The sequence below is a fragment of the Nyctereutes procyonoides genome, unplaced genomic scaffold (assembly GCF_905146905.1).
Source record: "Nyctereutes procyonoides isolate TBG_1078 unplaced genomic scaffold, NYPRO_anot_genome, whole genome shotgun sequence".
In the NCBI taxonomy this organism is placed as follows: Eukaryota; Metazoa; Chordata; class Mammalia; order Carnivora; family Canidae; genus Nyctereutes; species Nyctereutes procyonoides.
Window position 1 is genome coordinate 343,429 of NW_026575117.1, and position 24,758 is coordinate 368,186.

The 24,758-nt window shown below is 66.3% G+C and overlaps 2 protein-coding genes across 2 annotated transcripts in view; one reads left to right on the forward strand and one right to left on the reverse strand.

Moving 5' to 3' along the window:
* SUSD4 (sushi domain containing 4) overlaps window positions 1–14,484 on the reverse strand; it is a 47,325-nt gene extending 32,841 nt beyond the window's left edge. Inside the window, exons 1-2 of the mRNA XM_055334058.1 lie at window positions 14,392–14,484; window positions 13,957–14,124 (exon numbers count right to left, since the gene is read on the reverse strand). Of these exons, the coding sequence (XP_055190033.1) occupies window positions 13,957–14,089 (133 nt within the window). The 5' untranslated portion in view covers window positions 14,090–14,124; window positions 14,392–14,484. The remainder of the gene's footprint in view (window positions 1–13,956; window positions 14,125–14,391) is intronic.
* An 8,642-nt stretch (window positions 14,485–23,126) lies between these two features.
* CCDC185 (coiled-coil domain containing 185) lies at window positions 23,127–24,548 on the forward strand. Its single transcript, XM_055333853.1, has one exon. It carries the CDS (start codon window positions 23,127–23,129, stop codon window positions 24,546–24,548), a length of 1,422 nt encoding a protein of 473 aa, XP_055189828.1.
* Window positions 24,549–24,758: the final 210 nt, after the last annotated feature.

Consider the following 24,758-nt stretch of genomic DNA (forward strand, 5'->3'; position numbering starts at 1 on the left):
CAGCTGGACACACGGACGGCGGACACCTGGAAGCAGGGAGGTGCCCCAGGGCACCCCGCACACTCCCCTCCCCGCTGCAGCCACCTCAGGGTCCCCGCAGAGGGAAGGGGGGAGGGGCTGCCCCTGCTACGCCTTCGGTGTTGGGGTTCCAGGTAACACTCGCTCCCAACACGTTTCTGCTACTTTCTACGTCTTAGGACCCGGGTCTGTGCACGTGCATGGTGGCTCCTCAGCTCCCCTGGCCAGTAGAGCTCCGGGTCTGGGTCCTGGGGTCCAGCCCAGGCGCCCCCACACGCCCCACGCAGGGCCCGGCTCATGGGGGGATGCGGGGGATGCAGGGCCCCATCTAGGGCCAGGGGACGCGGAGGACACAGGGTCCATCTAGGGCCGGGGGGGATGCAGAGGACGCAGGGCCCATCAGGGCTGAAGGGATGTGGAGGACGCAGGGCCCCATCTAAGGCCATGGGGACACGGAGGATGCAGGGCCCCATCTAGGGCCACGGGGATGCGGAGGACTGCAGAGTCCATCTAGGGCCGGGGGGACACGGAGGACGCAGGGCCCCATCCCTGGCCGGGGGGACACAGAGGACGCAGGGCCCCATCTAGAGCCGGGGGGACGCGGAGGACGCAGGGCCCCATCTAGGGCCGGGGGACACAGAGGACACAGGGCCCCATCTAGGGCCGGGGGACAAGGAGGACACAGGGTCCATCTAGGGCCGGGGGACACGGAGGACGCAGGGCCCCATCTAGGGCCAGGGGACACGGAGGACGCAGGGCCCCATCTAGGGCCGGGGGACATGGAGGACACAGGGCCCCATCTAGGGCTGGGGGACACGGAGGACACAGGGTCCATCTAGGGCCGGGGGGACGCGGAGGACGCAGGGCCTCATCTAGGGCCGGGGGACACGGAGGACACAGGGTCCATCCAGGGCTGGGGGGACACGGAGGATGCAGGGCCCCATCTAGGGCCCGGGGGACGCGGAGGATGCAGGACCCACGAGCCACTCCGCCCCTCCCAGCAAGTTCCTGCCAGTCACGGCCTCTCTGATCTTGTCTCAGGGCCACGCTCGATCCCGCGATGGTATTACCCGAGAATCATCCTGTATTGGAACTGGCTAATTGATTTTTTTTGGGGGGGGGGGATAAAATCTTGGCGGGTGGGAGGGCTGTCCCTGACCTGGCACCCGCACGGATATGTGGCCCCTGGGGGACGGGAGCCCAGATGTCCTTGTGGCCGGGGGCGCAGGGTGCTCGTGGTGGGCTCTTCCCCCAGAGCCCTCAGCCTGTCCCCAGGCGTCCTGCTGGCATCTGCGGCCCAAGCCTGCAGCTGGTGGACGCTCAGCCTCGGGTCCCTCGGAGCCGCCGTGTCCCCCGCCCAGCAGCCCCTCGCCCTGCTGGCCCCCCGTTCTCAGCAGCGTCACCCGGATGCACAGCGCCCCTCACACCACGCGGGAGCCGAGCCCCTACCCGCCGCTGCAGCGTTTCCCTCCGAGCCCGACAGGTCCTGGTGACGCCGAGGCTGAGTCTCCGATGGAGGCAGGAAGTACGTGCCCTCCGCCGTCCCCTAGGGCCAGGGCTGCAGCGGGGCCATCCCGTCCCCGGCAGGGAGGACTGTCCGCTCCCCCACATGCCTGCTGGCAGGTCCCTTTGTCCCCAGGCCCCCTTCCCTCCGCTGGCCTCCGTGCACCGTGCTCCTCACCCCAGGGTAACTGCACGAGGCCTGCAGGGAGCATGACTCTAACGATGCAGGTGCATCCATTTAGCGTTCTCAAGATATCATCCCTGGGGCACAAACAGAAATACACCGGGTCTGTGTCCACGCGGATCTCCTCCAGTCAGGGAGCCAGAGCCATAACCGATTCAAGTCACACGACGGATGCAGCCCCACTGCAGCCCTGAGGCCACCCACACGTGTGCACACGCATGCACAGGTGCACCTGCCTAGGCCCTGCACTCCTGACCACGCACACGCATGCACACATGCCCAAGACCTGCACTCCTGACCATGTACATGCACGCACACGTGCCCAGGCCCTGCACTCCTGACCATACACACACACACACACACACACACACACGCCCAACCCCTGCACTCCTGACCATGCACGCACGCACACACATGCACACGCTCGCATCCGTCTACCTTCCTGATCGTCTGCCTATAGCCTTTCCTAGCTTTTATCTTGCGTCGGTTCTCTGTGTGCAGAGTCTAGCTCCTACCCTGCAGGAGCCTCATCTGTTTTGTGGCAAAACGTCCTAAGTTCATTAATTTAAAAGGAGCGTGCTCGGTCCTTGCTGTGTCCCGAGCTCTGTACTTGAGGCCAGGGTGAGAAAGGTAAATGCAACAGTGGGAAGCTCCCGGGGTGGGTGAGTTTCTCAGAACCAATACCCTTGATTTCTGCTCCTCTGCGGGTGCTGAGCCCCCTTCCGGCTCCTCAGGAAGGCGGGGAATCGCCCGAGTGACCCCACAGGTCCCGTGACGCTGTCGGCAGCAGAAATCCCGGGCCTTGTCATGCCGCTTGTTGTGTCTCAAAATGTCCCCATGCTCATCCTTCGTTTGAAGTGAGGGTCATCGTCGGTTGGGCAGAGCTCATTACTGATGTGTTAGTAAAGAACACGCGTCACCTCGTCACAGATCTGTTCTTGAAAATGCTTGACTGTGTTTCACGTGATTGCTGTCCTCTGTGACCTGCACTTTATGTTCCGCGTTGGAGCATCACAGTGGCAGGTCCTTGCCTTCAGCAGGAGGCCTCCGGGAGGGGATGCGGTGACAGGACGAGGAGGCCTGGGCCGCTGGGATCGGCAAAAACGGCCGCGTGGTCCCAGCGACGGGAGAGGCGAGGCCGTGAGCATGACGTGGGGGGCTCGGCGCTGCCCGGAGAGGACAAGGATGATGCTCGGGGACAGCGAGGACCACAGTCCACTTGCTGGGCAGGTGCCAGGCCAGGCTCTGAGCGTGTCGGGCATCACAGTGCCGACACTCCTTCCGGCCCTGGAAAGCGAGCACCTCGGACAGAGCGGGGTGCTGAGGCCGCAGGGGCTCCTGAGTCGTCCCAACCCCTGCCGCTGGACACAGGCTGGGTCGGGGAGACGGCAGGTTGGCAGACGCTGTCTGGCTCCTCCCGGCTGCGCGTGTGGCCCCCAAGGTGCAGGAGGCCGACTCGGGCTGGGCCCCGTGGATGCCAGGTGGGCAGCGTGCAGCGGGGACCCTGCTCCCGGGGTCGCGCCCCGTGCTGCCCCTGACGCAGGGACGGGGGCACCACAGGACCCCATGAGGGGGCGCGGACGCAGGGCCTGGACCTGGCTCCGTGGATTCAGGTCCAGTTTTCAAGAGCCAATCGAGCTCCTAGAGGGCGTTGGAGAGAAGACACGCTTGTCCACATGGAGGCAGGAGGAAGAACGAGAGGGGCCGGGCGGGTGCCGCCTGCACCTGCTCCGTGATCCCGCTGCACCCAGGCCGCCCACGTGCGCGCAGCCTGGTGCCACTCGGCCGGAGTCCGCGGCCAGGCGGTGTCCAGTCTGGGAGCCGCGTGTGAAGACACGGGACACATCACAGAGAGATCACGACCGTCACCGTCCCGGACACAGGACAAGGTGGCACAACCACGCGACGAGAACCCAACGCCATTGTAAAAATCAGCGTGAAAACGGAGGGTTCCTTGTAAGTACAACACAGTCGCTCAAAAAACTTGACAAAACGTACGGGAAAAGTTACAGAAATCCTTCAGAAAAGGGAACGAGGGCAAAGAGACGGGACGTTGGGAGGAAAGGACACGCATGACGGGGCGGATCTGGCCGAGCCAGCGTCCTGCTGAAGACACCCGGAGGAAGAGGCCAGCGACCAGGAGGGGTTGTCACAGCCACGACGCCAGGAGACGCCTGAAGCAGGGGCCCCCGGTGGACAAGACCAGAGCGGGCGAGCAGCCCCCAGACCCCACACAGCCCCGGGGACCCAGGAAGCCAGGCAGAAAGGGATGGACAGGCGGCTTCTAGGGGCAGGAGGACGGGGCCCAGGGGAGCCTGGGACCCAGGATGGGCTCAGGGTCGGGGTTGGGGTCGAGGTCAGGGGCAGGAGGACGGGGACCAGGGGAGCCTGGGATCCAGGATGGGCTTGGGCTCAGGGTTGGGGTGGGGGTTGGGGGCAGGTGGATGGAGCCCAGGGGAGCTCGGGATCCGGGATGGGGTCGGGGTCGGGGGTCGGGGCCAGGGGCAGGAGGACGGGGCCCAGGGGAGCCCAGGATCCAGGATGGGGTTGGGCTCGGGGTCGGGGTTGGGGACAGGAAGACGGGTCAGGGGAGCCCGGGATCCAGGAAAGGCTTGGGGTCAGGGGCAGGGGCAGGAGGATGGGGCCCAGGGGGGGCCAGGACGGGCTCCAGGACCTACGAGGACAGTGAGCGCCGCCTGCCTGGCAGCCCGTGGGGGGTTGCCTGTCACCCCGCCGATCCCCGCCACCTCCCGCAGCCAGAACGTGGGGCCAGGTGCCTGTTGGGGCCTCGGCGGGTGGCAGGTGCAGCCGCAGTTAGTGCGGGGGACGCTGACTCAGCGCCAGGCGGAGCCTCCCGGGAGCAGCGGGCAGCTTAGGAACAGCAGAGCCGGGGCTGCTGGGGCCGCAGGGCAGGGGTCACCCGCGGAGCCCCCCAGCCCCGCACGGTCCGTAGGGCTCCCAGCAAGGCCCCCGCCCGGAACAGCAGGCCCATGGGGGAGCGCGCCCAGGTCCCCGGCGCGGGTCTCCTTTGAGTCACGCCTGCTTCTCCACATCCCGGGCCCCGCGGCAGCGCGTGTACAGGTGTCCCCACTGCCCCCCACAGCCCACGAGCAGCGAGGGGGTACAACGTCCTGGCCATGTTGGGGTTGCCGTGAGGTCAGAGAGGCCTGTAGTGAGCCGGGGCAGGGGCCCACCTGCGCCTGCCCACCGCACCCCCATCGGTCACTCCTCAGGGTCTCAGAAATGCGTGTCCAACAGCTACGGTCACTCGTGGGTCACACGTGGGTCACAGGAGCAGCGCCCTCCTGCACACGAGCGAACGAGCGAGCGAGCAAGGGAGCAGCTGCCTCTCCCCGGGGCTGCGGTCTGGGCTGCAGGAGGGGGCACACGGGCCCCGGACCCTCGGCCTCCTGGTCCGGGTCCATTTTCCACGTCAGCCACGTCCCCCAGGTCGGGGACACTTTGCACAGGAATGCGGGACCCTCGGGGCCGATGCTGTCTTTAGAGCCGCCCCCCCTGCCCCGGGAACCCAAAGGAGGCTGAACGTGACGGGGGGCAGGGGGAGCTGCTGTGTTCCTGACGACATCAGTATTGAGCGGCATCACCTGTCCCCGGGTTAATCTAAGGAATCGACCAAATGATCCTAGAATGCAGGTGGGGGAACAGTGCCACTGAGTAGGGGAGAACGTTTGCAGAAAGATGATGTGACCGGGGCTTGGCTGCATCCGGTGAGACGGGCACAGAAGAGACGGCAGGTCAGGGGCTGGGACAGACGCCAGCCGTGAAGCCCCAGGGCCATCCCACGAGGCCGCGCAGCGAGGTGGGCCACTCGCGGAGCCCAACGGTGCACCGCGTCCCCGGCACGCAGGAGCGAGCGTTCAGGCGCTGAGCTTTAGGGTGACAAGTGCCACGCGGGAACCAGCTGGCTGTCGAGGCAGCTTCGGGCTGGTGAGCGGCCTGCGGGGCGTGGCACAGCCGGAGACACAAGCTGATGGACTCTCCTTCATTAGCGGAGACACGGGAGCCGCCACCCGAACCGGACCGGCCGCCGACAGGGCTCCAGGAACCCGAAGCAGCAGAGGTCCCGCAGAGAGCCCAGCTCATGACTGGAACCACCGTGACACCAACAGGCAATAAGGACGCGCCCCCAGTTTCCGCCCTCCGCCAGGAAGCCCGGGTGCAACGCCAGCCGGCTCTCCTCGCGGCCGTTTCTCCAGCCAGAGATGATGTGTCTGTGTCTGCGACAGTCGGACCCGTGGACACACCGCTTGCTCCTCGAGCGCTGGGGGTGCGGCCGCTCGGTTCCACGGGTTACGGGACCCGCAGCACCTGGGGGACTAGCGGCCGCGCCAACGCCTGGCGGGAAAGGACCGTCTTTAAGGGATCGCGGGGGGGGGGGGCGCCGTGATAGGCTCCGCAGCCCGAGCCACTGCGCCACCGCCTTCCTGGGGGCAAAACTTACACATGCAGGAAAGACACACGCGTCTCATGTTCAAGACACTTCGCGTGACGTTTAGTTTCTTGATTTCGGTCATCGAGGTTCTGTTCGCGATTTCCACCGATAAGGCCCTTTGGACACGAGGGAAAGACGGGGATCGCGTGGTCCCGGCGGCAGCCACAGCGGCACCAGCACCGGCCGCACACCCGCCTCCAAGCCCGCTGGTGCCCGCAGCAGGAAAGCCGACGTGGGGCCCAGGCCCTTGCAGGGAAGCGCGGGTTTCCGGGCTCCGCGGACACCGAGAGGCCGAGGCCACACTCGCCCCTAAATCCTGAACTGCCGTCACAGCGCGGCCTCCGCGTGGGCCTTGGTGACCTGACCATGGCCAGGCGGCCGACACCCCCCGGCTTGCGCCCATCAGTGTGAGGTTCCCACCACGACCCCGGCTCCCCGGCAGCGGCCTGGGCAGCTCTGGTCCCAGAACCGGCGCCCATGGCTGGGCGTTCACGCTGCCAGCAGCGCTTCCCCGCACAGGCCCGGGCACCGCACCCCGAGCGGCGCGGCTCCGTCCCCAGAAAGGAGCTCGGCACAGCAGCCCAGCCTCCGTGGCTGGGGTGTCAGGCCCCAGGGAGGGTACACGGCTGGACAGAGGGCGCGCGACGTGGCGCTGAGAGCAGCCGCCCGAAAAGTGCACACGGGGCAGCGTCCCCCACAACCACAAGCATGTGTGAGGGAAGTGCAAGGGGCATGTGGGGAGGAGGCGCCCCAGAGGGGGGGACGGTCGCCCTCGCGGACCTCGCTCTGTACGTGCTTCCACGTGTGGTCCCGTGGCCCGAGCCCCCTGGTGCCGCTGCTACGCCGCCAGCTGTCCATGGAGGCCCTGAGCGCCCCCGCGCCCTGCGCATCTGTGAACACGCATGTGCACTGCTCCGCGGACGGTCTATGCTTCCGCACACCCCTGCACCGAGCACCCACAGCCCCCTCCCCATCACTGCGCTCCTGCCTGCACCCCTGCACCGAGCACCCACAGCCCCGCCCCACCACCGCGCTACCCCCGCCCCGAGCCCCTGCACAGAGACCAAAGTAAACACGACCTGTTTGGGTTCGTTGCTGTGAAGAGAACCAACATCGTAGAGGAGTGACCCTCCCGACCCAGCTCTACTCCCGCTCTGGTAATTCCACGAGATAAAAGTCACCAATTTCAAACAGAAACATCACACAGCAGGTCAAACCTTCATTTCCAGAAAGCCTCGCTCATCCTCCCTGTTGACCACCCCAGCGTCCCGGGACAATGATGAGCGCTCACCCGTCAGGTCTACGGCCCCCGCCCAGAATACAAGTCCGCCCTGGAGCCTGGGCCTGTGTGCGGCAGGTACGCCCGCCCGTGTGCCCACGGCCTGCCCAGGGCACAGGCCGCCTCGGAGCCGCCTCCCCCGCGGAGCTCCCAGGGCCGCGTCGTCTCCACAGGACGTCAAGGGTCCTTTTGTTTTACTTCCCTGGTGCCCCCAGTTTACCTCGTTGAAGACTCATAAAGCAATTACAACACTCAGTTAAGAAGCCGTTTGGAAGTGCGCTGCTTCCCCCTCCGCGAGCTGCTCGCTTGTTTGTCTTCTTCTTGGGAGGATGATTCCTTCTGTCTGGCCGTAGCACAGCGACCTGTTCCTCCAAGAAGAGATGTCGGGCCGAGTCCTTCCCTAAAACCTAGTGTCTTAGGCCGAGCCCATCGCGAGTCCCGCTGGGCAGCGCGCCGAGCAAGCTCAGATTTCATCAGCTACCAGACCCTATTCTCACCTCGACGTTGGCCTTCGGGAGGGAGCGTCTACCCCCACGCATGACCCCCCGGGCACCGCCTCCTCTGCTTTGATACACACTGACCACATTATCGTCTACACCCCTGCTGGGCACTGGATCTTCTTTGTCTTAGTTTCCTCGTCTGTAAACTACGGGTCCAGCCTCGGGCAGGTGTGGCGGGGTCCGGCTCGGGGCACATGCAGGCCCGACTCGGGGTGGAGGCTGCAAGGTCCCCAGTCAGGGGCGCTGCACGGATGATTCGCAGACCGTCACCACGCGGGGGGTGACCGGGCTGACACCCGCCCCGTCCCTTCCCAGGCGCCCGTGCTTAGCAACAGGTGAGCAGCTCACCTTGTGAGGACGGACCAGGAATCTGTAAGACGGTGTGTCTCTGACGTCTCTGCGGTGTCTGTCCTAAATGCTGTGGCTGGTTTTCCAAACAAATTGGAAAAACTTTTTATCTGCCCCTTCTTGCCCTGCGTGCAGAGACAAGGAGCCGTGGTCTCTTTTGCTACCTGTGGTTATTCTGATTGTCAAACACCAAGCGAACTTGCAAACTGAGACAAGGATAAAGGAAAGTGCCCTGGGAACATCACCCTTGTCATCACTAGCAATAAATAATGCTAAGTTTTGCACTGAATTAAAAAAGATGGGGCAGCCCGGGTGGCCCGCCTTCAGCTCAAGGTGTGATCCTGGAGACCCGGGATCGAGTCCTGCGTCAGGCTCCCTGCATGGAGCCTGCTTCTCCCTCTGCCTGTGTCTCTGCCTCTCTCTCTCTCTAAATCTTTACATACATACATAAGAAAACATAATTTCATGCAAGCGTTTTGCATCTGCACTTTTGAGGAGAAAGTGGCCCTCCGTTGCGTGCTTCCCTGGGAGCAGGATGTGTCCCTTGCTGTGTCTCTCCAGGGTATACAGCAAGTGCTCACTGAAGACCGATGGGGAGATGCAAGGCAGAGAACCGGCTTCACGGGAGGTCGGAAGCCATCGCCGTGCTGTAATCACAGAATCGGAGCCGGCCGGCGGCGTGGGGAGGACGGGACCAGGGGCCTGGCTTGCGCCTGCCCAAAGCCACGGGGCCAGCCAAGCAGGGACTGAGCCTGGCCCGTCACCCCTGAGGATCGCCGGCCGCGTCTGCCGTGGAGCTCCCCGGCTGAGGGCAGGTCTCCAGGCCTTCGGAGGCTTTTGAACTATGCCTCGATGCCGAAGCACAGGCTGCGGATGCTCCTCTGCACGTATCCAGTCAACATTTACCGGACAGAGATCTTGCCCTGCCCCGTCCAGCACCCCAGAGTCACAGGACCACGGCCTCCCTCCACCTCGGCGCTCGGGCCTCTGGCAGCCGAGACGGGCGGCCTCTGTAAGAAATCCTCCGCGGGCCTCTGGAGCGCTCAGATTCCACCTTGTGGATAAATCAAACACTTTCCGTGCTGCTCACACGTATTCAGGTGGCCTTTTGCTGAAAAGATGTCGTTTGTAGTTTGAGAAGTTGGGATTTTCGTTTACGGTCTAGGTGCAGCGTGACATGGTGACTTTTAGACGTCACGCGGCATGAAGAGCTCCCACTGCACCAGGTAAGAACACTCTCGATAAGACCGAGAGACAGGTGGCTCGGAACCGGCGAGCCGATCGAGGCCGGAGACCCCTGGCGGATGCACAGCCCAGTGCCGTGGCCACAACGACACCTCCAGGGGCTGTGTGTCTGGCGCACAGGTGCGCCCTGACATGGGGGCAGGGCCGAGGGGGCCAAGGGCAGGTCTGCAGGCACCAACGGGAACTGACGGGGCTCGGAGGAGTCGGGTACCCCGGGCGCCCCGGAACAAGTCCTCAGGCCTGCAGCCCACCCTCGGAATCCTCACCAGCTGCCAAGGACCCGAAGCAGAGGGGGCCAGCCTATTAGTCCCCTAACTCGAGTGGCTCCGCCGGGTGTGTGGCTCTAGGTCAGCCCCGCTCTCTGGACCTCCCCAGGTGTGCCGTTCTAGGTTAGCCCCCCTCCCGACCCTCCCAGGTGTCCTGTTCTCGGTCAGCCCCCCCTCCCGACCCTCCCAGGTGTCCTGTTCTAGGTCAGCCCTGCTCTCCTGACCCCCCCACGTGTCCTGTTCTAGGTCAGCACCCCCTCCCAAACCCCCTGCATGTGCTGTTCTAGGTCAGCCCTGCTCTCCTAACCCCCCCAGAGGTGCTGTTCTAGATCAGCCTGCTCTCCCGACCCCCCAGGTATGCTATTCTAGGTCAGTCCCCCTCTCCTGACCCCCCACGTGTCCTGTTTTAGGTCAGCCCTGCTCTCTGGACCTCCCTCAGGTGTGCTGTTCTAGGTCAGCCCCACTTTCTGACCCCCCCCTACATGTGCTGTTCTAGGTCAGCCCCACTCTTCTGACCCCCCCCCCAGAGGTGCTGTTCTAGGTCAGTCCCCCTCTCCTGACCCCCCACATGTCCTGTTTTAGGTCAGCCTTACTCTCTGGACCTCCCCCAGGTGTGCTGTTCTAGGTCAGCCCCACTTTCTGACCCCCCCCTACATGTGCTGTTCTAGGTCAGCCCCACTCTTCTGACCCCCCCCAGAGGTGCTGTTCTAGGTCAGACTCCCTCTCCTGACCCCCCACATGTCCTGTTTTAGGTCAGCCTTGCTCTCTGGACCTCTCCCAGGTGTGCTGTTCTAGGTCAGCCCTTCTCCCGACCCCCCGGGTGTCCTGCTCTAGGTCAGCCCTGCCACCCACCCACACAGACGACCTCATGACCACCTCCATACTTTGCACACGGTGTCTCCCCTCCTTGCTTTGCCCCAACACCCGGCCGTCAGCTCCCAGCCTAACAGCCCTTTTGCTCTAGAACCTTTCCTGAATTCTCCTCCAACCACTTAGGCCACCACCAAACAGAAGTGGTCTCAACAGCCCTGAAACTCTGGCACCTTTGCGATCGCCCGGAGTCATTATTTCCTCAACAGCGTGGCAGTAACTCGGGGCTCCTTCCAGCCGCCGGTCAGCATCAGCTGGGCCTTGCCTGTGTGTGGGACGCTGTGCTGAGCGCCGGGGACCCAGGTGAATAAACCCAGGTCCTGCCTTCGGGGCCTTGCGGGCCAGTGGGTGACACTGCTCTACAGGGAGGGCTGACGCGGTGGCCAGGGAAACGTGAAAGCTTTCCCACAACGTGAAAGTTGCCACTTCTGGGTGTTTTGAAGTAAATTTGTTCCCTGGACAAATAAGAGAGAATAAGAGAGCGTCCTTGTAGGTAAGAGAACGTTGGACACCACAGGGCCTGGCAGGTGTTCGGCACAGGGTGTGGACGGCTCCCAGTTATTTACTGAACGGAGACAGCAAAGGCCTGGACAGCCCAACAGTCTGTGCCGCCTCATTCCCGGTAGCCCACTGAGCGCCTCCACGGTTTCCGGCCGCACACCAACCCCTGGAGTCAAGCAGCAGCATCCCCGTTTACAGGTGAGGCCACCAGGCTTCCGAGGGCCGAAGCCCCAAGGCCTGGAGCCGCAGAGCCAGGGCCTGGCCTGCGTTCCGGACCCCACCGGGCTGTGCCGGTGAATCTCCGGGCCTGACTTTGCAGGGAAAACCCGGAGCCCCCTTCCCTCCAGGCAAACAGCCCACGCGTCCCCGGAGGGAGAGGAGCAGCCCAGGCCCCGCTGCACGCTCCACGCGGACCCTGGGGACAGCACGGCCGAACGTCCCTGTAAACCGCTGTTAGTCCTCTACGGGCATTGGGTCTTGGGGCGCCAGACGCGGGCCCTTTGCCCTAACTTACAAAAGACACCCTGGAAAGCCACCCGGGAGTCACCTCGAGCCCGCTCAGCCCCACGCGTTCCCTCCTCGGTCTCCCTTTCTAGGCCAGAGCTCCTCCTTTCTGACGGACTTCTTCCCCCCCTTGGTCGAACGCTCTCAATTTCTCCCTTTCTAGTTTGGGCTTTTCCTGTAATACTTGCATTGGACACGTACTTTTTTTTTTTTCCTCTTAGCTCAGATTATCTCTTACTACTGTGCTGGTTTTCTTTTTCCACCGAAAGCAATCAAAAATGAAAATGCACATTTTACAACAGCATCTATTACACATGCACCTTTTTGGTGAACCAAAAAGAAAAAAAAAAAGGAAAGCACTCTGAGAGGGCTGTTTTTCAGGTTTGTGCCTCATGGGAAGATTATGAGGCCTCTGGTCCTCCCCTGCCCCCTCACCAGGCCCTTGCATTTGGTACCTGGGAGCGAGTCTGGGGTCAGAAACAACGTGTTTAAGGATGCCTCAGCGTGGTCCTTGAACCATGAGTGACGCATCCCCCAGGAGCGTGTGGGAGACGTGCAATCTTCCGCCCCCCGCCCCAGAGCAGCTGGAGCAGAACCTGCCTTTCCCTGAGATCCCAGGGGACGGTCGGCACATCGAAGCCTTAGATGCACGGCTCTTGGACCAAGGGACTTGCTGGCATTGCCGTCCATCCCGGAGCCTGCATGCGAGTCCCCGCCCTGTAGTGTCCTCACAGAGCGTCCCTACCGCCCCCTCCACCCAAAGTGTCCAAGCACAGAGCAATCCGGAAGTGATAGACGCTCCCTGCAACCACCCTCGCGGCCGGAAGGAGTTCGAAGACGTGAAACCCAGGTGCTGGGAGACTTTCTGCAATGTGGGCACCTGAGAAGGAACAGCCCTGAGCCCAGGGGTCCCGGGCAACCCTCCCTTCCTCCTTGGCCTTCAAGGCTCCGGATGCTTGTGCTCAGGTCTCCTCCCTCTCTCCGAAGAGCAGGGTGAAGGACGACATGAGCGCAAGGGGCTCTGAGGTCCTTGAGGGCGGGCTCTGTGAGCAGGAGCAGCAGAACCAGACGCACAGCCCAGCTGAGAAGCTCACACTCCCAGTGACAGCGGCCAGAGCCCCGCAGGTGAACCCCGACGGCTGGCGCCTGCACGGGAGAAACAGCCCGGGGGTGCACGGAGAGCATGGACCTGGTTCGGCCCAGGGGTGCAGGGACCTGTTTTGAGGGCTCAAAGCGAGAACGGGGGGCAGGGGGCGGGGGCAGGGGGAGCAAAGAAGGAAGGGGGAGACGCAGCCCCACCCGGCAGTCTCCTGCCCACCTGTGCCCACCCAGCTGAGGAGCAGAGGTCGGCGCGGGCCCCGCAGAGGCCGTGACCACAGCTCCGCACGCCGCGCCAGGCCGCCCACCTCACACATGTTCCTATAAAAATAAGAGCATTAACACGTCACCCCTTGTTAGAAAACCAACAAAGGCCAAACGGCGTCCCTACGGCGAAGCAAGTGTCCCCTTGCTAATTCTGCGGCGTGTCCCAGACGGCGCCTTACCCTCGCCTGGGCCCGGATGCCCCATCCAGGTGCCCGGCCCTGACCCTGCGTGGGAGCCCAACCTGTCTTCCCTCCGCTATGACCACTAACGCCTCCCTTGGGTCTTTCCTTCCGCGCCTTCCCTCTAGAACGGCAACATCTTAAAACAGGAAATGGTTTATTTACATCCATCAATACCTGCTTTCCACCGATTATCATTTATGTATACGTGGACAGGAGTTCAGCTCTGCAAGGCGAGTCTGCGCTCCCGCAGGTCCGCGCCAGCGAGCTCCAGGGCGCAGGCAGCGGGGGCTCCGTCCGGGGCCTCCCCCCAGCACCCAGGACGCCAGGACGAGCCACCGCCTCAGACGGGGCTGCTTGCACCTGCTTCCCCGTCACCGCCGCGCACTGACTTCCCCGCTGCGCACCGGGGGTCAGGCCCGGGGACACCTGCCAGCACCGCCCCGTGCCCCTGCACACGCACACCTGCGGGAACACCCCCCTCCTGCCCAAGGAGGCGGAAAGTTAACTTCCCCGGAGCCGTCCCCCGGCCAGGGGCCTGCGCGCAGCCCCGGGAGGCTCGCCAGGGGCCCCGGGCGGCCGCGCGCGTCCGCGGAGGAGGGCGCACCCGGGCAGAGGCCCCGCGCGCCGCAGCAGCCCTTCCCCCGCCCCGGCCCCCGGCCCAGGTGGGGCCCCGCGCAGGTGCGTGCGCGCGGCCTGCGGGGCTGGGGTCCCGGGCGGGGGCGGGGGCCGGTCACTCACCGCCCGTGAGCTGTGCGGGCCCGAAGCACAGCGCCAGCTGGATCCACAGGACGGCGGCCAGCAGCCTGCGGGGGGGCGGCGGCGGCGGCTCCCGGAGTCCTGCGCCCGCGCTCGGGGTCGTTCCAGGATGCATCTTTCCTGCACGCGCCGCATCCGGCTCGCAGGCGCCTGCAACGGGGCGGGGGGGGGGGGGGGACGCGGCGGTGCCCGGGCCTCGGGGCCTCGCGGCCGCCCCTCTGCGCGCCCCCCGCGCCCCCTCCCGGCCCGCGCCCCCGCCCCCCGCCTCCGCGCACCCAGGCACGCGCGGCCCGAGGCAGGCCGCGGACAGCGGAGGGGCGGCCGGCCGGGCCGCGGGGGACCGGGCCCCGCACTTCCCCCGCCCCGCGTGACCCCGGGCAGCTGGCGCCGGCTCCCGCCCCTCGGGCCCGCGCTCACCTGCCGCCGCCGCCCCGCGCCGCCCCGACCCGCATCTGGGCGCGACCAGCCTCGGCGCCCGCCCCCCTCGGCTCCCCGGGCGCTGGGGCGCGGGGGGCGGGGACGCGGGCCCGACGCGCGCCCGACACCTGGGCCCGCGAGCGCGACGCCGAGGACGGGGCCGCGCGGGGCGGGGGCGCGCGGGGGCGGGGCGGCGCGGGGACCAATGGGAAGCCCGCGCGCCTGCACCTGCCGGCCCCGCGGCCTGAGCCACCCGGCCGGGACCCACGGGCCCGCGCCTCCCCGCGCCCCGCCTGGGCCCTTCGGAGAGGGGGGCCTGGAGAGGTGGGTGCCCCCAGGGGTCGCTGTCGGGGGGGGGAGGTGGGCGGTCCGTGCACCTGCAGGACCTGGAGATGGGAGGCCTAGAGAGGTGGGTGCGCCCCAGGGGGTCGCCATCTGTGGGGGGGAGGGCGGTCCGTGCACCTGCAGGAAGGGGACCCGGAGAGGGAGGGCCTGGAGAGGTGGGTGCGCCCCAGGGGGTCGCTGTCCGGGGGGAGGGGGCGGTCTGTTCACCTGCAGGACCTGGAGATGGGAGGCCTGGAGAGGTGGGTGCCCCCCAGGGGTCGCCAACAGGGGGGTAAGGGGGGCAGTTGGTGCACCTGCAGGAGGGGGGACCCGGAGAGGGGGGGCCTGGAGAGGTGGGTGCCCCCCAGGGGGTCACCGTCCCGCAGAGTGGGGGTGATGGGGGCGGTCCATGTACCTGCAGGAGGGGAGACCAGGAGATGAGAGGCCTGTAGAGGTGGGCACACCCCAGGGGTCACCGTCCCACAGGGTGGGGGGGAAGGGGACAGTCTGTGCACCTGCAGGAGGGGGGACCCAGAGAGGGGAGGCCTGGACAGGTGGGTGCGCCCCGAGGCAGCCGGGGTGTTGGCTCCCGTCCTCCCTGCACCCCCTGCTCGGCCGCCGGCTGCCCCCGCTGCCCCCCGGGAGGGGCGGACTGGAGGTGCTGCCGCAGGCAGTGCTCACATCGGGTGGCGCCCCATTATTCCGCCCGATTCCTTCACCCAGAACCCTGCGTCTGACACCGCTACCAAATCACCGCTGCCTCCCATCGGCTTTCTTGAAATCTCCCGCGCTGACCAATGGTCGTCGGGACATGACAGTTGTTCCTGTGTCGTGTCACCGGGAACCATCTTCATGAATTCTGTCGGGACAGGTTGACTTTTACTGTTTGTATTTGTTTCTGCTTCGTCAACCAGAGGTGGTGGCCACCCTGCACCGGGCGGGCTTGAGGCCGGGCTGGCATGAGCTCCTCCTCTGGGGGCTTCAGAGTCCCACGGGCCCCCCCACATTTCCGAGGTCCTGTGACCGACCTCTGCGGTTTGAATACTTACTTCATTTTTTATTTTCTCAATTTACAAGCCTTTCTGCTCGCCGCCACATCCACCAAGCTGAAAGCTATTTGCTGACGGCGCACGTGTCTTCCCGGTAGTGGGACACACGTCTGCACTCCGGCTGGGGATGGGTCCCCTCTGTGGGCAGAAGCGGCCGCAGCCCACCGCACGGCCCCTGGACTCCTCACCCACCACGTGGCCTGTGTCTGGACGCAGCCCAGTGTCCCCGTTTCTGGCTGGCACATGACGGGACTGACCAGTTACTCTGAATTATTTGCTTCTCTGAATGGATCTCAGGAGGACAAATGTGGGGGCGGCCCCCACAGTACACCACAGCATCTCCTGGGCCCGTCCCCTGGGCCAGCCCCCACCACACCCAGCTGCGCAGGCGGGTGCGACACGACCTACTTTCTCGGCGTGAGTCGGGGCGCTGGAGCTCAAGGTGTCAGCAGCTCTGGCTTCCTCCGAGGCCTCTTCTCATCTCCCCCCGGTGGCCTGGGTGCTTCCTCCGTGTGTCCCCCTCCATCCCTCCACGTCCTCTTGCAAGGACACCACCCTAATGACCCCATTGGACCGTGATTACCTCTCTCCAAACCTACTCACATGGGGAAGGCCTGGGGCTCTGGGCCCCAGTGTCAAGCTCGAGAGGACACAGTTCAGCCCGCATCTCACGACAATAACGAGGCGTCTGCATGTCGCTCATCCCACATGGCAGGATGATGAGGACGGGAAGATGGATCCGCGGGTTCCGGGGCGCAGAGCCAGTGAGGGCCGCCAGCGCCCCCAGCTTGTGGGTCCACCGCACGTTATCCTGCAGATGCTACGTGGGTGCCCTTCTCAGGAGATGGAGAGGACAGGGCAGGTGGGACGCGGGCGGGGGCATCCCTTACACACCGCTCGGTGGCGGAAGGGTCCTCCGTGGCCCTTCCTCTCGTGCAGGTGTCATCTCCAAAACCAGCGGGCACAGAGCCCTGGGGTGTCCTCGGTCGCCCGGGCCTGGCTCCAGCGCTCCCTCCTCCCTCCACCACCAGGGTCCTCCCTGCCTCCCCCCGCCCCTCCCTGCCAACCTGCGAGGACTTTGCAAAACTAACTGCATCTCCCCTGAAAACACTCCAGTTTCACTTCCGTTCCGGGGGTATTACCTGAGCACCGACCGTGAACGAGCCCTGCGGTCGGCGAACGCGACACAGAACTCCCGCGCCCTCGGGGAGCTCACGCTCCCGGTGAGGAAGGCACGGGCTGGGCGCCGGCCGCGCGCGGAGAGAGGAACGAACAGACTCGCGCGGATGGAGAATAAATATGAAGGATGAGTCGGGGGTGGGCGGGGGCCAGAGGGTGCGGGCCGCGGGCGAGGGACCGATGCCAGCTGCGCCTTCACCCTGCCACTGCTGACATGCCGGACGGTGGGGTCCTGGGGCCAGCCGTGCCCCCCGCTTGTCCCCCTGCAGCTGAGCCCGGGGCCCCGTCAGGTGTCCGTTGGCAACTCATCCCTCCTGACGGAGAGGACAGGGCTGGGCCCGGGAAGACATCCTAAGCTGTCATGGGAATGCCCGTGGGCCGTGAAGCACGGCAGGCCCGGCCAGTGACAGCAGGTGCCGTTGGTCACCAAGCGGTCCCAGGAAACCTACGCTGGGCCTCCGCGGTTTCAATTCGTTACATGGTTTAATTTAACCCATTTGTTTGTATAGTTCGCGGCGAGCCCAACGCCCATCCCTGCGGGATCAAAAATCACTTTGAAAGGCACAAGGACAGACGGGGACGGAGAGAAAGGAGCAAGAAGGGGGCTGGTGGAACGGATGCAGCGCCCGGCGGGCAGGGCAGGGTGGTGACCTCAGGGAAGCACCCCTTGGCCAGGGACGGGCACAGGCTGCTGGGCTTCCGCCTCGTCCAGAAGCTTCTCTCCCCACGACCCCCTGAGCAGAAAGAACCAGAGGGGGCAGCCCGTCCGCACAGACCACAGGCACCCCTGAGACGGACAGACGTCAGGGTGCGACAGCTGAGGCTCGGCAGACGGAGGCTGCACCTCTGTTACGTCAGCTCCAAGTGGAGGGCATCAGACAGGGTCACATGGGGGTGTCCCTGGGGCAGGGTCATGGCCAGCAGGTGATGGAGGCCACACAGGTGGGTCCCTGGGGCAGGGTCACAGCCAGCGGGTGATGGAGGCCACACAGGTGGGTCTCCAGGGCAGGGTCACAGTCAGCAGGTGATGGAGGCCACACAGGTGGGTCCCGGGGGCAGGGTCACGGACAGCGGGTGATGGAGGCCACACAGGTGGGTCCCCAGGGCAGGGTCACGGCCAGCAGGTGATGCAGGCCACACAGGTGGGTCTCCAGGGCAGGGTCACAGTCAGCGGGTGATGGAGGCCACACAGGTGGGTCTCCAGGGCAGGGTCACAGTCAGCGGGTGATGGAGGACACACAGGTGGGTCCCGGGGGCAGGGTCACGGACAGCGGGTGATGGAGGCCACACAGGTGGGTCCCCAGGGCAGGGTCACGGCCAGCAGGTGATGGAGGCCACACAGGTGGGTCCCCGGCGCAGGGTCACGGCCAGCGGGCGATGGAGGCCTCATGGGGGGTGCCCCAGGGCAGGGTCACGGCCAGCGGGCACTCAAGGGGCCACTATGGTACCATGAGGAGGTCACAGTCTGTCAGGCCGTGGGCTCCCCGCGTGGCTACCTGGAATGTTCTGGAGCGCTCCGGGCCTGCGGGCTGTCCCTGGGCAATGAGGCAGCACAGGGACCCAGAGGCAGTGCCCAGCGCGGGGCGGTGACAGGGACTGAGTCCAGCGCTGGGGGGGCCTCCGTAGAGCGAGGCCCCCCATGCCCTCTTGCCTTGGGTCCTTTCCTTGGCCGTGGATCCTGGGCGGGGGCTCCTCCCCCATGAAGCCCGGGGTCACGTCCGCGGGCAGGGCCAGCGCCTGGGACCTGGCAGGGGCGGCGGGTCCTTAGGAGACCCCGTGTGTCCGCGCAGATGCCGCAGCTGCGGAGCAGCGATGGCCCGGGCGGCTGCCTTCCTGACGGCCAGGTGGAGCGGCCCCGACCCCAAAGCGCCAGCTCGGCCCACCGGTCCCAGGAAGCTGGGCGGCCACCAGGGCGGGTGACGCGCCGAGGTCTCCCCTTAGCAAGGCGGGAGCGCAGGGGGCTTTCAGGCCTCCTGCGTTATGGTCAAAATGCCACTTCCCTGAGCGTTGACTTGGTTTCGCCCGTCAGCTCCCTCCCTCCTGGCCTCTTGCCTTTCACACCCCGGGCAGCTGGGCGCCAGGGCTGCCCAGGGACGACCCCGAGCTCGGTGGAGTCGCCCCTTGAACCCGGGTCCGGCTCCTCGCCGGAACCTCGCAAGGAACCCAGGCCCTGGAGACGCCCGACAGGCCGGCCGGAGCACGCCCCACGGAGGACACGGGCCTCGCTCGCCCCCGTCCCCCCTGTCCGACCTGGTGTGTCCCTTGCCCCCCGACGCTTCAGGGCCACCCTTCTAGCAAGTGCTGCTGGTTGGCCGCTGTCTCCGAGTCCACGAGGCGCGGGAACCAGGTCCCAATCCTCCCTCTGCCGTCAGGCCGAGGCCACGTCACATCCACTCAGGGGCGCCCAGCGGTGGCCCCCGGTGGGTCCGGAGTCCTGAGGTGGGGTGGGCGCTGTCATGGGTCAGCACGGGGTGTCCCCCGGTCGGGGCGGCCGGGACGGCTTCCCGGGAGCCAAGGCTTGAGGAGGGGGCGCCGCTTGGTGTAGACGGCAGCCCAGTTAGCGACACGGGCAGGTAGAGCCAGGGGCGAGTGGCCGGGCGAGGGGCACCGAGGCTGGACCCGCCCAGAGGGTCCCCCCCCCTGGATCCCTGCAGCTGAGCTCCCTGCGTGTCCTGCCGAACTTTGTGACAGACACGTTTGCTCTGAAAGTTAAAAACTCCCGGCTTTTTCAAAACTTTTAACGAAGCATGGCCCCATGCGGCGTGCACGCGGTGCTCACGGACGCTGTCACTCTGCGGCATCTGTATTCCTAGGTGACCTGAGGAGGTCATGCGGCGGGCCCCCGAGGCCAGACTTGGAGAATTAATAAGGTCCCCTGTAGCCCAGCCGTTGAGAAACACTGGTTTTTTTTTTTTTTTGCTTACTTTTTGAGAAACACAGTCGGGACCCCAAGTATCATCTTCTTAGAAAAGGTGACCTCAAACCAATTCGGTAGAAACGTGCGGCGATACGCGTCACAGATACGGGAAATGTTGAGCTGACCAGCAGCCGCATGAGAAGGAGCAGCGCGTGAAATCAACTTTGAGAGTGGAGTTTCGATCCACATCTCTCGTCACCGACGTAAGGAAGCATCCAGATAGTTCTGTAGAAACCCCCAAGGCCGCGCTCCGGGACTCCCGGGGGCGGTGCCGAGCTCGTTCCGGTTTCATCCTGAATTGGGATCATGGAATCAGAGCACACCTGCCGTGTTTTCCAGAACTCCAACGAATGAGGAAAGGAGGCCCTGGCCTTTATTTGGCGGAAGGCCCAGATCCCGGGGCCTGCGGGGGACCTGGAGGTTCGGCGCCGAGGGCGTTCCTGCCGCACAGAAGCCAGCTCGCCTGTCTGCAGTGTCCGGGGACCGCCTGGCCCCTTAGCCCCCGCAGGGCCCCGTCACCCGCCCAGGCAGGGCCGTCCTCTGCGGCGCCCTGGGGTCTGAAGCCTCCGCCAGCCCGACCCCACAGGCCTCCCGTCCCCATCCCGTCCGGCCCTTCCCAGGCCGTCCGTCCGCTGTTGTGCGTCGTGGGGCTCCCGTGCCCCCAAGGGCCCCTCCCCGGAGCGCATCACGGCCTCTCCAGGCGGAACCACCCCCGGGCCCCAGGGCCTGGCCTGTCCACCGCCTCCTCTCCCCCGGCCACCGTCAGGCTTAGCGACCCCCCACCGGATTACTGCACGGATCTCCTCTCGACCTTTCTCCCCAGTTGACTGTCCACAATGCTGCCGGCTGAGTCTCGAAATACAGGCCCGATCAGGTCACGCCGCACGGATGCCTGGGCCCACACAGGGAACCCCAAGCCCCGTCCTCCTCGGGGAGGCATGACCAGCAGCCCCAGACACGAAGCAGGGTAAGCGTGGGCTGTGCTGGGGACACGGGTCTCCCCCACACCTGCACCTGCTGGGCAGCTTTGCCCTGGACGCTGGGGGCCCCACCCGCCACACCCCTGCACACGCGCCCCCAGCCTCGCACGGCACACACAGGCCCCCGTGCGCCAGGGCTTCCTGCAGCTCCAGAGCGGCCCCCCAGCTTCTGCCCCTCGCCGTCTGGAGGGACGGCAGCTGCCCCCAGCTCTGCTGCCCATGCCCGCCTGAGACCCTCTTTAGGAACCACCCAGGTAACGGGCCTGACAAACCCGCCCTCCTGCCTCCAGGGACCCCACCGGGGTCACCGCAGAACCACCGGCCACGTCTGTCGCCTGCAGTGCTGGGGGCCAAGCCCCAGGGGACCCGCCTAGCCTGGCGGACGTCTGTGCCGTCCTGGGCTGGGGCCGTCCTCTCTGCAGGAAGCGGCAGGCGCGGGCCAGCACCCTCGGCCCTCGAGGAGTTTTGAGGACGCCGGGGGAGCCCAAGGCCGAGAGCCCTGAGCTGGGGACCAGAGTCCCCGGGCTCCGCTCCAAGCCGGCCCTCTCCGTTCTGCCCCCAAGCCCTGGTTTTACCACTCTGGGCACAACAGGAATGATAGTCCTGGGGCCCCGGCGCTGCTGGGAGCACGCTCACCGCTTAACCCGGGTTGGTTTCAGTTTCCTGGATGCAGCCGCCTTGCCCCAGTGACGTTCGCAGCTGGAGGAACCCACAGATCGTCTCCCGACAGGATGAACCAACCAGAGCTGGACGCGGAGCCGTCTACTCAGGGCGACCCTGGGCTGCAGCGCTGGCAGCCTGTGTCCCCGTGTCCCCGTGTCCTGCTGCGCTGCGCCCCCCAACACCCCTTTGCAGTGATGGGAGGCGGCCCGGTACCGGCCACGGCCGTATTTCCAGGCGGGGAAATGTCACAGGTTTTCCAAAGCTTTACCGGTAAAACCCACAGTCACAAACTCCTTTTTCCAACGACGATGTGAGCAGCACCAGCAGAGGCCGAGGGCAGAAGCAGCTTCTCCACTGCGGTTGGGCTGCCCCCCGCCCCCGTGGGCTCCCCGGGGGCTTGTCACAGTTCTGGAGGTCGGGCTCAGAGGACGCTCTGCTGTCTGAGACCTATGCCAGCGTGGGGCCCCACCCTCATCCTGCAAAGGACCCTACGCACCTCGCAAAGGCCGGCCCCCAAGGACCAACCCATGGGGTGTTCGGGCCTCGATCCACGAGTGGGGCCCGAGAGCGGTGGGCTCTCAGGTCAGGGACATAGCACCCCCAACCCCAAGCACACGTCCTGAGAGGCTCATGCTGACGTGGACAAAGGGGTGAGTCTGAAAATCCCTGCTGTGGGCCAGGTGACCTCCGGGGTCTCAGGTTTGTCTTAAGGACTTGTTATCAATCCTATAGGCCCTGCCTGGCGGGGTTGGTGAGATGTGGGCAGGAGATGCTGGTGAAGGGGACAGCACGACCCCTGCTCATCCTGCTCCTCTGCAGGTGGCCGTACCCGGAGACTGCGGCCCAGACCAGCCTCCCCACTGCACCCCAGACAGCGGGACACCCCGAGATGCTCCACATGAAGCCTGCTTTAGAGCTGCTCTAATTCCACTCTTTTCTTGAGCTGAGAAATCTGCAGAAACTTCTGCAGACCCCTATATTAACTTCAGTTGAAAACAGGCAAATAAAACACACAGGGGTGGGCTTGCTCTAGCGCAGGAGGGGCCCACCCGGAGCTCTGCAAACCCCGGAGGCGCCGCTGGGCCCCTGTTCCCCCATGCCCAAGGTCTGCGCTGCGGGTCTGCCTCCAGCGGGCTCCTTCCAGGTGCACCTGTGCCCCCCCAGTACCCGGTTCCCCCGGAGCAGACCCTGTAGGCCAGGCCCACTCCCGGCAGCCCCCCCAGGCCAATCCCCTTCCCCCACCAGCAGCCCCTTAAGGACAGGCCTCCCCAGGGCAGCTCCAGAGGCCCTCCTACCCCCGCAGACCCCGAAGGCCAGCCCCCTCCCCCTGCAACCCCCCAAGGCCAGGCCCCTCCACCCTCACCCTCCGCAGCCCTGAGCACCCCTACCCTCGCAGGCCCTGAAGGCCAGACCCCCATGCCCCCCCCAGTCCTCAAAGGCCAGCCCCTCTCCCGGCAGCCCCCAAGGCCAGCCCACCCCCCCTCCCCGCAGCCCCCAAGGCCAGCCCCTCCCCCTCCCCCCCAGCCCCAAGGCCAGGCCCCCCTTTTGTGAAGTGGCCGCTGCGTCACAGGCCCGGGTGGAGCCGGGGAGGGGCCGAGGCCCGCGGGGCGCACAGGGCGCAGCATGGAGGGCCTGGGCCTGGGCCTGGGCCGCTGCTCCCCGCGCTCGCCTCTGCGGGGGTCCCGTCGGGAAGCGGGGTGCCCCGACTCGCCCCGGGAGAGCCGCAGCCTGACCCACGTGGCCGCGAGGGCCCCCGCCCGCGCCAGGAGGCCCCGGCCCCCGCCCACGCCCCGCCTGCAGCCCCGGGGGCCCCCGCAGCTCACCCCGGCCCTGGGAGACCCGCCCCCGCCCCTGCCCCCACCCGCCGGGAGCCTCGGGGCGCAGCGGGCGCAGAGCGGGGACCCGTGGGCGGGGCGCGCGGGGGGCGCGGGGCACTGGTCCCCGGGGCCCCGCGCAGACCCCCCGAGTGCGCAGAGCCTGCGGGACCCGCTGCAGGAGGCCGCGGCGCGGCCCGGGGACCAGAGGGCGGCGGTGGTGCTGGCGCGGCTGCAGAGGGCCCGGCGCGTGCGGGAGCTGCAGCGGCAGGCGGCCCGGGAGGAGCTCCAGTGCTCGGGCCACAGGGTGCAGGCGACCCTGGGCCGCCAGCGCGGGCGGCTGCTGCAGGAGAGCCCGGAGAGCCCGGAGAGCCGGGAGAGCCAGGCGCAGTGGCCGCAGCAGGAGCCGCGGGGCCGCGGGCGGACCGGCCAGCCCAGGGGCAGCGCCAGGCCCGGGCACCCCGGGGGAGCCCCCACCGCAGAGGCGCAGCCCGCACCCGGGTCGCAGAGCCTCGAGCCGCCACCACAGGAGCCCCCTGGGGCGGTGCAGGGCCCGCGGGAGCAGGACGGGCCGCAGGACGGGGAGCAGGCCCGTCCGGGGAAGCTGCCCGCCCCCGAGACCCAGGCCAGGGCCCGGGAGACCAGCCTCAGCTCGCTGGTCAACCACCAGGCGCAGAGGGTCCTCCTGGACTGCCAGGCCAAGGCCGAGGAGCTGCTGAGGAAGCTGTCCCTGGAGCAGAGCTGCCCACGGCCCCTCGACAGCCAGCACGAGCCGAGGACCGGGCCACAGAGGCCACAGAGGCCGCAGGAGCAGCTCAGGCAGGTGCAGCCGCTCGCAGGAGCCACCGAGGTGCAGACGCAGGCGCACCAGCGGCTGCTGGCCCAGCTGGCTGAGCTGGAGAGGTGGCTGCCCAGGAGTCCAGAGCACAGGAGCGCCAGGGACAAGGGGCAGCACAGCCCCGAGCTGAGCGTCCCGCGGGAGGAGCTCTGTCACATCCTGAGGCTGACAGCCAAGAAGGAGGAGAAGGGCCACGTGGAGGGCATCAAGGAGGCTGTCAGGAGGAAGGAGCAGAGGCTGGAGCAGATCTCCCAGGAGAGCGACACCACCTTCCAGGAGTTCCAGAAGCTGTCCTGGGCCTCGAGGAGGGACCAGGCCCGCGCGCTGGCCACCAGCCTCCTGGAGCACAGGCCGCTCAAGGGCCCGCGTGGGGCAGGGCCACAGGGGTGCTGAGAGTGGGGCGCCTGGGGCCGGGGCGAGGCAGAGGCAGGCACCCCTATGCCCTGCAGAACCGGGTCACCACCCAGCGCAGGTTTCAGAAAATATATAAAATACCTGCACTTTCCGCTTCTGAACTCGTTCATTGATTCATGCGGAGGCTTGGGAGGGCTGGGGGTACAAACGTCAGGATTTTAAGAAAAGGCCTTGCCTTCCTAAGTTTCG